The sequence below is a fragment of the Lactuca sativa genome, chromosome 6 (assembly GCF_002870075.4).
Source record: "Lactuca sativa cultivar Salinas chromosome 6, Lsat_Salinas_v11, whole genome shotgun sequence".
Lineage (NCBI taxonomy): Eukaryota > Viridiplantae > Streptophyta > Magnoliopsida > Asterales > Asteraceae > Lactuca > Lactuca sativa.
The window spans coordinates 9,460,998-9,474,368 of NC_056628.2; the positions used below are offsets into that span (position 1 = coordinate 9,460,998).

At 31.8% G+C, this 13,371-nt stretch overlaps 2 protein-coding genes across 12 annotated transcripts; one reads left to right on the forward strand and one right to left on the reverse strand.

Moving 5' to 3' along the window:
* The first annotated feature begins 3,419 nt into the window (after window positions 1-3,419).
* On the forward strand, window positions 3,420-5,927 carry LOC111900369 (short-chain dehydrogenase TIC 32, chloroplastic). The gene is made up of 6 exons (XM_023896250.3): window positions 3,420-3,767; window positions 4,563-4,794; window positions 4,882-4,961; window positions 5,071-5,224; window positions 5,296-5,374; window positions 5,463-5,927. The coding sequence occupies exons 1-6, from the start codon at window positions 3,656-3,658 to the stop codon at window positions 5,763-5,765; spliced, it is 960 nt and encodes a 319-aa protein (XP_023752018.1). The 5' UTR covers window positions 3,420-3,655; the 3' UTR covers window positions 5,766-5,927.
* A 2,580-nt stretch (window positions 5,928-8,507) lies between these two features.
* Window positions 8,508-9,705, reverse strand: LOC111900370 (uncharacterized). 11 transcript variants are annotated; one of them, XR_006184078.2, is made up of 4 exons: window positions 9,347-9,526; window positions 9,200-9,254; window positions 8,987-9,100; window positions 8,508-8,918 (listed from the first exon to the last, which is right to left on the reverse strand). XR_006184078.2 is itself a non-coding variant. In XM_023896255.3 (3 exons), exons 1-3 carry the CDS (start codon window positions 9,275-9,277, stop codon window positions 8,769-8,771), a joined length of 309 nt encoding a protein of 102 aa, XP_023752023.1. In that variant the 5' UTR covers window positions 9,278-9,339; the 3' UTR covers window positions 8,508-8,768. The 11 variants fall into 11 exon arrangements, 4 of the variants coding, with proteins under 4 accessions (XP_023752023.1, XP_023752022.1, XP_023752020.1 ...); XR_002853209.3 differs by having other exon boundaries at window positions 8,508-9,100; window positions 9,376-9,697; XR_002853207.3 differs by having other exon boundaries at window positions 8,508-9,100; window positions 9,347-9,642.
* Between the last annotated feature and the right edge of the window lie 3,666 nt (window positions 9,706-13,371).

A 13,371-nucleotide genomic window follows, 5' to 3' on the forward strand; every position in this document is an offset into this window, starting at 1 on the left:
TTATAAATAGAAGTAAATATATTATTTTAAAATTGAAATTTAGTCTATTTATGATTATTCTTTAGGTTTGATATTTATTTAACCTTATTAACCAACTTACAATCATTATTAGAAAGACACTACAATTTATCACTTTTAACTATTTGTAAAATAATCTTTGGGTTGTTTAAGTTAAATAAAATTTATATTTAAGTTGAGCCTTTAATGTTATATTTTAATTAATAATTTAAGTATTTTATACAAATTGTTCAAAAATTATACCTTTAAAATGATAATGGGTTACATCCAACAATATATTAAAACTAATAAATTAAATATAATATGTTAAAAGTTAAAAAACATAATTTTATAAGTAGAATTAAAGATATTAGTTTAATATTGAAATTTAGTTTATATATTAATACACTTTAGATTTTGATATTTATTTAACCTAATTACCAAATTATAATTATTATTATAAAGAAATTGAAAAGTCATGGGAGTTTCAAATGAATGTGGTGAAAGGAAAAAAGAATGGGGGTTTCAAATGCATGAGATACAAGAAAAAATGCTAGTTTTATAAGTATGAATGATATATATATATATATATATATATATATATATATATATATATATATATATATATATATATATATATATATATATATATATATATATATAATAAATCGTTGTTACAACTTCGTTATTTATTTAATTTTTTCAGTTTAACTTCTAGACCTTCCATCACCATCAAAACAAAGTTGTAAAAACATATAAAAATAAAATTATAAAAACGGATTTAAAAAAAAAACATGTAAAAACAAAAAGGATTAAAGTTGTTAAAAGACAATGTATTGGTCCTTAAACTTTAACACCACTAACTAAATTTGTTAGGTCCAAAGAAATTTATTAGTTTACCTTTATTTTTTATTTTCTATTTATATCTATTTATTATTATAATTATATTACATGTAGACCCTACCAACTCACCCCCACTTCTTTATCAATTCTTCTAGCCACCCGCCCGACATATTCTATCCTTTCCTCCGACTAGTACCTCCCTTCGACAACCTCATTTTCTCTTCTAAGATTCCGACCAAAAGACCATTGAACATCATTTGCAATGACTAGAACAACAAGTCAACAACAACAAATATACCTACACAGTGAACTTCAACTGGCAAATTAAAAGAAACCCACAGATGGTTGATGGTTCCTCAAAACCTACAAAAGTTACAAATTAAAGGTCGAATAAGAAGAAGTCAAGCAAAATAATAATAATAATAATAATAATAATAATAATAATAAACTAGATGACTGAATTTACACAAGCCACATTGGATTCCATCCACTCGCATATGGGGACCTGATTTGTAGCAAGATTTGAAATAATAGGTAGTCTTGATGGCTGATTAAGGATGTTGGAGGAGAAGAGATGAAAACATGGGATGCGAAGAAATGAAGACATGGCAACAACTATTGCTAGTATCACCACATACCAACTTTCTCATCGTTCGGACCTCCCCCTCTCTTACCCAACTCTTCTATGGACGTCTCTCTTTGTTTCCATCAAAATGTTTCACCGCAGGATACACTTCCACAAACCCAAACTATTGGCAAAGATAAGGAACTCTAGTTGGCGGAGGTAGTAAGGCATAAGGTAGGTCCTAAGACCTTTTTTTTTAATTAACATGTATATATAAAAAACAGCCCAATCCAATGACGTAATGAATTTAACTTTTGAAGTGATGTTTAAATATTTTAGGCATACAACTCGACACGCTACCATTAGTATTTTTTACTCCTTCATACTTTTTTTAAGTTTCTTTTACATAAGGAATTAACCTGATTTTTGCTTCTAGATTCACCACTGAGGAACTCCAGCTTCGATTTGATTCCGATAACACCATCTCTAATCCCTTATATCTCAAATCACTAGTCACACACGACTGTCGGTGATTCTTTGTGTAGTGGCGATATCGATGGTCGGTGCTTGGGGCAGTGGCAGTGGCAATGGCGATAGCGATAGTAGTGGTTGGTGTAGTGATGATGGCGAAAGCGGTGCTTCTCTAGCTAGGTTAGGTTGATGCCGGAGGGAGTTACTCGTTTTGGAAAGAAAAGAAAATGGGTAATTGAAAAAGGTTTTGGAAGGATTAAGGAAGCGGGACGGTGTAGGGGTTTGGACCCATTTTTCTGTTATTAATGACTAGTTGTGAGACCCGTATAATATACGGGTTGATTAAAACAAAATGTTAAGTACGAACGATTAAATAGAAATTTTATTTGAATTTGAAATTGAAATAAGTGAAAATTATGAGAAAAAAATATGCAAAAAGTAAATTAATTAAAATTATGAGTTTAGTATGTACTAAACGGGTTAATTATAACAAAATATTAAACATAAAGGTTTAAACTGTAAATTTATTTGGAATTGAATTTGAAATTTAAAATTTGATAGTCATTATGGTAAGTTTAATTTATGGAAAGTAAATCAATGATATATTGAAAATGAAAATTAAAGTAATAACAAGTGGAAAATAAATATATTTCAAATTATGACAAAATGACAGGTGATATGAGAGAAGGACATGTGGCAAAGTCATTTTCATTTGTTAGAGTAGATAACAAAAAGAATTAATTAAATGGAAAAAATAAAAAATAATTATATAAAAAGAAAAATTGTCATTTTATCTGAGTTAACAAACTTAAACAATAGTTGTTAAAATACAAATTATTATTTAGGAAGAAAAACTATTATGTAGGAATCTAACTCCCACAATAAAACCCTCAATTAAAGATTATTTTTACAAGTTAAATTTTTTTGACATTAAACGAAAAAATGCAACTCACATATACAATTTTTGGAATTTTATCGAACCATAAAAATTATTGATGATTAGTGTCCCATTGTTTGTTTTTATTTGTCATTTTGTTTTTCTCGCAAATGAACCCAAAACGTCAAACTTTAGACAGTTGGACCCTAAGTTAAGCCATGTTTTATTGGAGATTTGGAGATATTTGCTTGAACGTTGGAGAAAGAGGATTTTGAAAATAATCATAATAATAGTAATAATAATAATAATAATGATAAATAAAGCCACCCGTATTTGACCAACGACCATGTAAGACACGTGAACCTCCAACATCCAGAAGCTGACAAATAACGTCCTTCATATTGTGGAAATTAACATAACACCAATGCCCCTAAAATCACCATTCTGCGATCGTGTGTCAAAATTCAAATTGCAAATGAAGTTATGTTGTTGAATATAAATAATATATACTGATTATGAAGAATAGTAAATAAAATATTATTAGAAACGAAAGGGAGTTAACGTAAAGATAGGGTGTCAAATTGAAAACTATGTAAAGTACAAGGACAAAATTTGTTATTCAATTAAACGGTTTCACATCATCAAATTAAATTTCAAATGGAACTTCCTTCTTTTAAGCAGAAATCGCGTGAAAGGCCAAGCCGCCTTTGTGTTCTTATTGTTCTTATTCTTCTATCGAAATCTGAAACCCCCTCTCTCAATAGTCAATTTTCAATCTTTTATTTCTACTCAAATATTCGTCGCCATCTTCTTCTTTACTACTCAATTTCGACTGAGGTCTTCTGAATCTTGGATAAAAAAAACAAGTTTCTGAGACCAATCAATCAAAAGTTTTGCGGAAAATGACTTGGATTTTCTCATTATTCAATGGGCCATCAGGGTTTTCAGCAAACTCTAAAGCTGAAGATGTTACCAATGGAATCGATGGAGCTGGCCTTACCGCCATTGTTACTGGTAATCTTCTTCTCTCTAGCTTTGCTTCTCTTAAATCGCCATTGTTACTGGTAATTTTCTTCTCTCTAGCTCTGTTTCTCTTAAATGTGTCAAAAGGTTAATGCTCGAAAAGTTCAAAGATTGGCTTTACACAGTGATTCTAGAAATTTCCTTTTTGCTTTCCCATTGTTAATTTATATCTCAAACGCGTTCTTGTGAAATTTCTTGTTATCAGTTCTGGACCATGTCAATCTTTCAATCTATATGATCGTTTAATTGGCTAATTGAATATCATAAAAAAGGGGGTTCTTTGAAATGGTTTCTATAGAATCAATTTGTGATCTGATCATGATTCTATTGCATATTTCATCTTACAAGTCAAACTTCTTACTGTAATTGAAGCTTTGTGGATGGTGATTGTGATTGCAAATTTTTTGGTTATTTTTACTTTATGAGTAGTTCATCATTTTATTTTTAAAACGCGACTGCATAAAATAGAACTAGTTTTTTGACCAAAAGATATAAAAATTATATAAATAATAACTAATATCACGAGGCCATTTTTTTATGTTTGATTCTATTCTTTAAGTGAAAATCGTATATGATGAGAACAAATAAAAAATGCAACTACTTTTCTTGCAACTTTTAACCATGACAGTTTCTTAAACCTATTAAATTCATGATGACAATTTTTCAACTATCTTTTAACAATAAACTTTACAAATCATTAACATAACAAGACTCTTATAATATATATAAATCCACCAATTCCTTCTGTTATATCACTAATCTTGCAACAAATTTGTGAATATTTAGGAGCGTCAAGTGGTATTGGCTTAGAAACAGCCCGTGTTCTTGCCTTACGTGGGGTCCACGTGGTGATGCCAGTCAGAAACGTGGAACTTGGTCAAAAAGTCAAAGCAAGCATTTGTGAGAAAATCCCAAATGCCAAAATCGATGTAATGGAGTTAGATTTAAGCTCACAGGCATCTGTAAGGGATTTCGCATCTCAATACATTTCAAAGGATCTTCCTTTAAACATCCTAATGTATAAAACCAATTCCTTCATCAAGATTTCAAGATTCCAATTCTTGAAAGTTGCATTTTTGACTTTATTTATGTCTCTTTTATAAAGTCTCAATGCAGGAATCATGTCTCCTCCATTCACTCTTTCAAAAGACAACATAGAATTGCAGTTTGCAACCAACCATATTGGTATGTCAATGTTAATGACTTAATGTTTATTAAACACAAAAAAGAAAGATAATGTAAAATGAAAATGTTCTTTAGTAAAACATGTTCTTATGTTTTTGTTTTGTTTTAGGTCATTTTCTTTTGACAAATTTGTTGTTGGATACAATGAAAAAAACTTCAAGTAAAACCCAAAAAGAAGGAAGGATAGTTGTTGTTTCATCTGAGCTTCAGAAGATGGCATACCCTGAGGGAATTAGGTTTGACAAGATCAACGATGAAAAGAGGTATTTTATTATTATTATTATTATAACATAATTCATAAAACAAATAATTCACTTGATTTTCTTGATTTCAGCTATAGTGCTTTTCATGCTTATGGGCAATCAAAGCTTGCTAATGCATTACATGCTAAGGAGCTATCAAGGTGCCTGAAGGTGATTGCTTTTGACTTTTTTCTTAGATAAAAATACAAACTTTTTTTTGACCCATGAATTTAATATACTTTTACTTTGGTGGAATCAGGAAGAAGGTGTGAACGTGAGTGTGAATTCATTACACCCTGGAGTTATTAAAACCAATCTTTTACGTAACCAAGGATTTGTGGCATCAATATTAAGCAAGATAGCTTTTAGTCTGTTGAAAAATATCCCACAAGGAGCTGCAACTACATGCTATGTAGCTTTGCATCCACAAGTGAAGGGTGTTAGTGGAGAGTATTTTGCTGATTGTAACATATCAAAAGCAAGCAAATATGTAGATGATTCAGAAATGGTTAAGAAGTTGTGGGATTTCAGTTTGGAGTTGACTGAATCAAGGAGACTATAAGGTTTTTATTTCTTGGTGCCTTGATTTTGTTTTGATAATGCTTGTTTGTTTGTTGGTGTGTTTGTATTTTAGACTTTTACTACATTGGAACAATGATTGTTGATGTTTATTGTAATTGTTGTCGAGTTTATATTGAATGAAAGATGAATTTTGTTTTGATAATGCTAGAAGGTGATAGATGTCCTCTCGTATGGTTAGTTTGAAATACTGAATTGAAACACTTTAGAAATTAATTACTTTTAACAACCATTCAATTAATTAAACTACGCAAAAGTCCCACAAACTTTAAATCTTTCAACAAACCAAAAGTATGTGTTAAAAGTTCCCCACTACACTACATATGGTCTCATTCCTAATGTTCCCGCACAAAAACAACATCATTTTGTTTCAAAACACAACCTACATTGGGTGTTACAACTTACTATCACACCAAAACCATGGTAAAAAAATAAGTTACATAAAAAAAAAACTATGTTAGTCTTCTAACTTCAAAAGTCCACTTCTAAGGCTAGCATCTTCTGATCTTTTATCCTTGAACCTAAGATACGTGGCATAAACAAATACATAAGATAAAGTTGTATTGTCAACTACATGGGTTTGGGCATAATATCAAAACATTTGATAAAACAATCTTTTATTTCGACATACCTCATGCAATGTAATATGTATGTGATGCATGATCACAAACCAAATTAAAACCTTATGGGCCTTTCTGTATCATGACGGTATATATGCCATACAATCATACAATCATTCAATTATTTATTGATCTGAATCTTGGTTAATCATAAAATAACACCCTATCAACCTTAGCAAAATAGGAAGAACGGATCAAATTATTAAGTTATCGCTAAACATCTACTTCTTGAAGGGAAGTACGTTCCAAATAGAGTATTCCTTTATCCCATTCTTAGGATATCACGTGTAATGCCAAGTTTTTTGGTATGTTCTTCTTAAAATTCTTGTTTAAAGTTGTTGGATTCTCGGTGGCCACGGTGTGGTGAATGAGTCCCCACGACGTGACCATGGTCTGAGTTTGCATGAAGGTTAAATTGGAGCCACGGCGTGACAGTATATTGGCCACGACATGACCTCTATTTAATGGGAAACCCTAATTTTCGGGGTTTGTGCCTCTAATGTGCGTGAATATTGGCAACCTTGTAATTAGTTGGGTAAATGAAATCTAATGTAGTATTTGTAATATTCCTTCTATTTTTTTTTTTTTTTTTTTGTAATTTTAATTAGTTAATCTTCTTGGAATATTCTCTTATACTTTATTATGGTTATTTAATAAAAGTTGATGCCTTGATGCCATGTATCATGTCACATACATAGTGTCTTTTTAACTATATAACCTCTTATATTTCCATCAGTTGGATTTTAATTTTGATTCATATATTTCAACCAATACATCAAGTAAATCCTATTATATATGTTATTTGGCGGCCACAAAATAAGCCTATTTATCTTTCCTCTACATCAAGTTTATAGCTCTTTGGATGCTAATTGTTACCAGCTCGAATTCCGTTCGTTTGTCTGTCCGTTTGTAATGTATTTTCAACCACGAATCATACGCTCACGCACCCTTTCTTTTCGGGCGTTGTAGTTTTCATGCTCTTGATTACGCTATTTTTGAATTTCTATACGGTTGTGGTGGGTGGGTGTGAATTTAGGTAGGTCTGACAATCGGGTTGGGTTCGAGTTAGCAGGTCAGGAAACATAAACTCAATCTAACTCATATAATATACGACTTGGCGGGTCACGGGTTGGTGGGTTGGAAACCTCAACCCAACCCATATAACCCGTTTAAGTATATATGTGTTCGCGGGTTCAAAAGTTAGTGGTTCGAACTCAAACCATATAACTTGTTTAATAAATAAACAACATATTTTCAAAAATGAGGTTTTTTCAAAGTAAAGTCATAAAGTGAATAAATTAATTAACATAAAAAAAATTAAAAAAAATAAAAAGGTTTTCAACATAAATTCATAAAATCATTAATATCCAAATAAAATTGAAAAATGAAAACATTCATACAAAGTGGATGTGCTATTCGTTCGTGACTTGTGAATATCTAAAAATGACAACATTTGTTTTTTCTTTTTTGATTAGGGCACCACAAACACAAACTAGCCACATACAAATACAAAATGAATACAATGATTTCATTAATAATTAGATATATCTATTTTTTTAAATATAATATGTTTGTGTGTGTGTGTGGGTATATATATATATATATATATATATATATATATATATATATATATATATATATATATATATATATATATATATATATATATATATATATATATATATATATACGGGTTATTAACCCAAACAGATAACTCAACCCAACCTATGAATTGACGGGTTGACGAGTCAAAAAAGTCAACCCAAACCCGTCTATTACCCCCCCCCCCCCCCCCCCCCCCCCCTAATTTTAGATGAAGAACCCTAAAAGGAAGCAAACAAATATTTGCAAGTATTTTAAGTAGTTTTCAATAGGTGGTTTCTCTCTTAATTTTATGGAGGAAATTGCTTGTAACTTGTGAGATGAAATTACACTTATATTTTAATAAATCATCTACAGATTGGTTGTTGGAATGTTGGATTATAAATAAACTTGGCTTAATTAAATTGAATAAATTAAAGGAAAAGTTCCGTTCCCTGTCAGGTTTAAATTAATTATGTTTTCAAGTTTAAATGAATTTGTAATCTTAATGTCTGACACTGATAGAAATAGAACAAGTTTTTGTTTTCCATACGCTGGGTAAGTGTACCATGACTGCCTTCTGCTTTGGAGTCATTAATTACCCATCAAAGAGTTAGAGTATAACAAAAATGGACAGATCAAATAACCTCATAAAGTTACATCCTTTATAATCTTGTTAACCACTGTTTTAACTTTTTGGTATGTGTATATGCTAAAAATTCTTCTCTTTAAAGGTTCTTGATGGTCCTTTTCTCAAATCCGCTAATTGCTAGACTAACATAATATTAGGAGACCTTCGATGGTGGTTCCAAGTTGTTGTTGCTGCTGCTGCTTAGAAACTGCACGATTCTCTCCATCCGATATCTATTGGTCTCCAGGATACCAACCAGCTCAGCTTCAAGTTTCGCTTCCTCTGGGTCTTCAGGTTCACCAACCTGCATATTAGAGATAACTCATAGTATTTTGCTAAAAAGAACAAAACCCAAAATCCGGGCTCCATTACCCTCCTCAAAGATCTTAGGGTTTTCAGAACCTCAGCCAACTCAGCTTCAGCTTCCTTGGCACTTTTCACATGTTCCGAAATCTGCGTAGGCTATCAAAACATACATCATCTGATCTGATAATTCATAGAAAAACATCAACTTTCCCCAAACTCTACGACTCAAATTTCACCGATCGATGCAATTAAACAAACTCTAGGAGTGTGTGACGAGACCTGGCCACGCAAATATGCAGCTTGTTGCCCAACACCGCTTTCTGCTGTTTCCTCTCTGGTACAGGAGGAGAACGCCATCAAACAAAAAGAGATGTAACAAAGGTTGATTAATTATTTCACTATTCAATTAACAATGGAATAACTTACACCGGTAACATAAAACAACTTCAACAAACCTAGCCGTAGTAGACGCCATCAGTTCGCCTTCTTCCAAATCGCTCCAAACCAACCCAAACCCTAGCTTTCACCAACACTCACGGTATATATAACTACGTGTAAAATTTTGGGTTTATGTAAAAAAAAAATACCCGAAATCGGACCTATATTGTAATTCGGTTTTCAGGTATTCGGGTTTGAGGTCGGGTCGAATAATTATTGGGTATATCCGAAAATTTCTTAAGTGTCGCTTTTTGATCTTTTTTTTTACATGTTAGTTGGTGGAGAAAATTTGAACAATAACCAAAAAAGGTAGGGGTGAGCATACTAACCGAAAAACCGAACCATAATCAAATTAACCGATATAACCGAACCATAATAACCAAACTGTTTTAAAAACCGTTGGTTCGATTTCTAATTTTTGTTAACCGATAACAAATGATTCGGTTATGGTTTTATAGGTTAACCGAACCATTATTAACTGAACCGCTAATTTTATATTTTAATACATCAAAATTATGGATTATATATAAAATAATATTGTCAAACTTATTTAAGACCCATTAAAATTTCAAAATATATTTCATTAATCCTCACATATCAGGAGACGAACATGCAATCAAACCATCAAAGGATGATCATGCAGATCATGCAGACACACACAATTTTCCAATCATACATTGAGTTAGATTATTGATTAATGTTGTAATTCTTAATCGGCTAATTCTATAATTTGTAAACATTATTCACGATTGTTTAGACTTTATGGTTCTATTCGAAGGATTTTTTTTTAATTTATAATCAAAACTTCTAGGTAAGTTAAGTTTTTGGTTCTTCTTCACTTTGTGATATATTAAGAATGTATTTTTTTAATTTTCTTTTTTTGTTTACCTTTTTTGACTTAATCACATTGAATGTATATGAGTGATTGGTTTTTTTTTATCCAGATAACACGTAATATAAATGTTTAGCTATTTTATTTTATAGTTTTTTATTTAGAGAAATTTAAAAAAAAATAGTCATTTACACTAATGACATTACAAAAATAGCCAAAAAAAATCGAAATTACAAAAATAGCCAACGATTTCGCAGATGGAGATGCCCCATCTGCGAAATGAGCTTCTCATCTGCAAAAGTACAAGCACCTAAAGCACAGCTGTGCTTTAGGTGCTTGTACTTTCGCAGATGAGAAGCTCCATCTGCGAAATGGAGCCTCATCTGCGAAATACCCTCGTTTTTTACTATATAAACGTTTTTTTTCTCCATTTTTCACCCTTCTCTACACAAAAACTCTCTCTATCTTTGGGCTTCTCTCGGAATTTTGACTTAGTTTTTGAAGAAAATGGAGGATCATTCGGCTCGGCCTAAAGAATGCCGGAGCAACCTACCAGAGGGCTATGACGGCCATCTTCCATGAGATGATGCATAGACTATGTGGATGACATAGTAGTCAAATCCAAGACAAGGGTCAATCACATAGAAGTCCCCCCGATTAGTCTTCGAGAGGCTTAAAAAAGAAAAGAACACGGAGCGGTCAAATCAAACTCATGGGTTGGTTAAGCTGAGTAGGCGGTTGACTAGGCCTTTGCCTTGGCATATAGCCATGTTGGCCTTGATTTGGTGGACCGAGCGAGGATGATCTTCTTCATGATCGGCCAAGTCCGAAAGCTGCAAGAAAAGGGGGCCAGAGAGAAGGTCTTTTCATCACCTCCTTTGGCTCTTATTGGTTCTCTTCACGATGATTGGTCGGGGCCTTCGTTCCCTCTTTTAAGTAGAGAGATGTTCCCGCGGCGAAGAAGTGGAATGATCATCAGAAGGAGGTGAAGGGCTTAACAGCGCCTGGCGGGAATAAGAAAATAAGGAAATTGGGTAAACAATCCCGCAAATATGGTTAGATTTTAACTCTTTTAATGTTTAAAGTTATTTTTTATTTTATCAGTTGGTGTATTATTTAGTGTTAAAAAAAAAGGGTAATTTTGTTGTGTTTGATAGTTTTAATATTTCTTTAGTATACTTGAAGTTTAAATGCTATTTTGTTAGTGTTTGTTTGAATGTACAAGTAGAGACTGCGTAGATAATGTTTACAATTTGTTATTTTAGTTGTTTGTTTAGTTGTTGTATAACCTGAAAACTTGTATATTCTTATCGTATAATTGTTTATATAAAACGAAAAATAGTTAAATTATAGTATGTGCAAAATAGTCGTTTGTATATATATTTGTCGTATAAGTATAACATTTGTATAAGTTGAAAATTTGTCATATATATATATTGTTAGAAATTGTTTGTGTTTGTCATATAAGTTGAAAATTTGTATAAAGTTGTTGTCGTATAAGTTGCGAAATTGTTAATTTGGTTGTCGCTTTATTTGAAAAATTGTTTGTTTATATGGTTATAAAATGTTAGTTTTAATTAGAAAGATAAAAGTTATTTATATATTTGTCGTTTAAGTTGAAAATTTGTTTAATAAAATGTTTTTATAATTATGTATGATATTGTTTTTTATTGTAAATATATTTGTTGTATAACTTGGAAAATTGTTTATATATGTGTATGTTATTGTTTTTTATCAGAAATATATATATTAGTAATTAAGAAATTGTATTTGCATTACTAATTGTTTATGTACTTATTGCAGTTCGTAATCATATATTTTAAAAAGAAAATATTTTTTAGTTCTCTAATTTGTTTTTGTGTTTTTTTTTTTTGCAGCATGATTTAAGTTTTATCAATACGAAAGCCTTTGTGAACTTAAAAGGTTCGGGCGGTAACATATGCGAAGTATTTGAAGTTTTAGATGATGACAGACGTGCCATTTTCAGAGATACTGTCTTTGGTTATTTTATTGATGTCCCTCGTTTACAAGGGGACGCATTATTGTTTCATAAAATGTTCCATCATCAGATCCGGTCGGACCCTGTTTTATCTCCAGATAGAATAAAACGATTATATTTTCGAGTAGGCAATACGAAAATGGTTTATGGGCCGAAAGAGTTTTTTTGATTACCGGCTTCAATTTTGGGGAGTATCCAAAAAACATTAGGAGAAAATGATCGGAAAAATTATTAAGCAGTAAAAAAAGGTGTTTATTGTAACATGGCAACCTATGTCCGTTTCCTCCATAGAACCACAAAAAGCAAGGTGGTTCAAGCTCTTTGGACCTCAAAAGGTCCAGATCTAGAGTTTAGCACTCAATGGGACACTATACTCAACTAAACAAGCCATAAAAAGGTATAGAAAACCGTAAATTCAATGCCCTTAAGCAAAACAGAAGGATAGGATCGAATAGCTACCTCAAACTTGAAGATCCAAGTTGAAAACCCACTGAAATGCAATCCTCTTGACCTCCCTTTGCTGGAAACACTTTCTCCTTGCAAAATCACACCAAAAATGATCAAAATAGCTCAATCTCTCTCACAACTCGCTCAAGCTCTCTAGGGTTTCTCTCTCAGGACTGGTAGCCGCAAATGGAGGCCATAAAGGCCTTTAAATAGGGCACAGACCCCGAGAATTAGGGTTTCAATCCACAGCGCGGACTCATCGAGTCCACCCTTTCCAACTCGTCGAGTCCGTTCATTAATCCAGTCAGCAATCGCGGTCCTACTCGACGAGTGTACGACTCAAATCTTCGAGTCCCTCTCTTTTTCTCAGAAATAAAATGATAAAATATAATATCGGGAAATCCGGATGTTACAGCAATGATTGTTGATGTTTATTGTAATTGTTGTGAAGTTTATATTGAATGAAAGATGAATTTGGTTTTGATAATGTTAGAAGGGGATCATGTGACGCTGAAGGGGAGAGATATCTCTCTCATAAGATTAGTTTGAAATAGTGATGTGAAACACTTTAGATATTACTTTTAACAACTATATAAGTAATTAAACTATCGAAAATTCCCGCAAACTTTAAATCTTTCAACAAACCAAAAGTATCTATATGTATATTAATTTATTAACATTTAAGCTGAATTTCAAGTATCTAGCAAATTACCAATACTCAAGTTTAGATCAGAC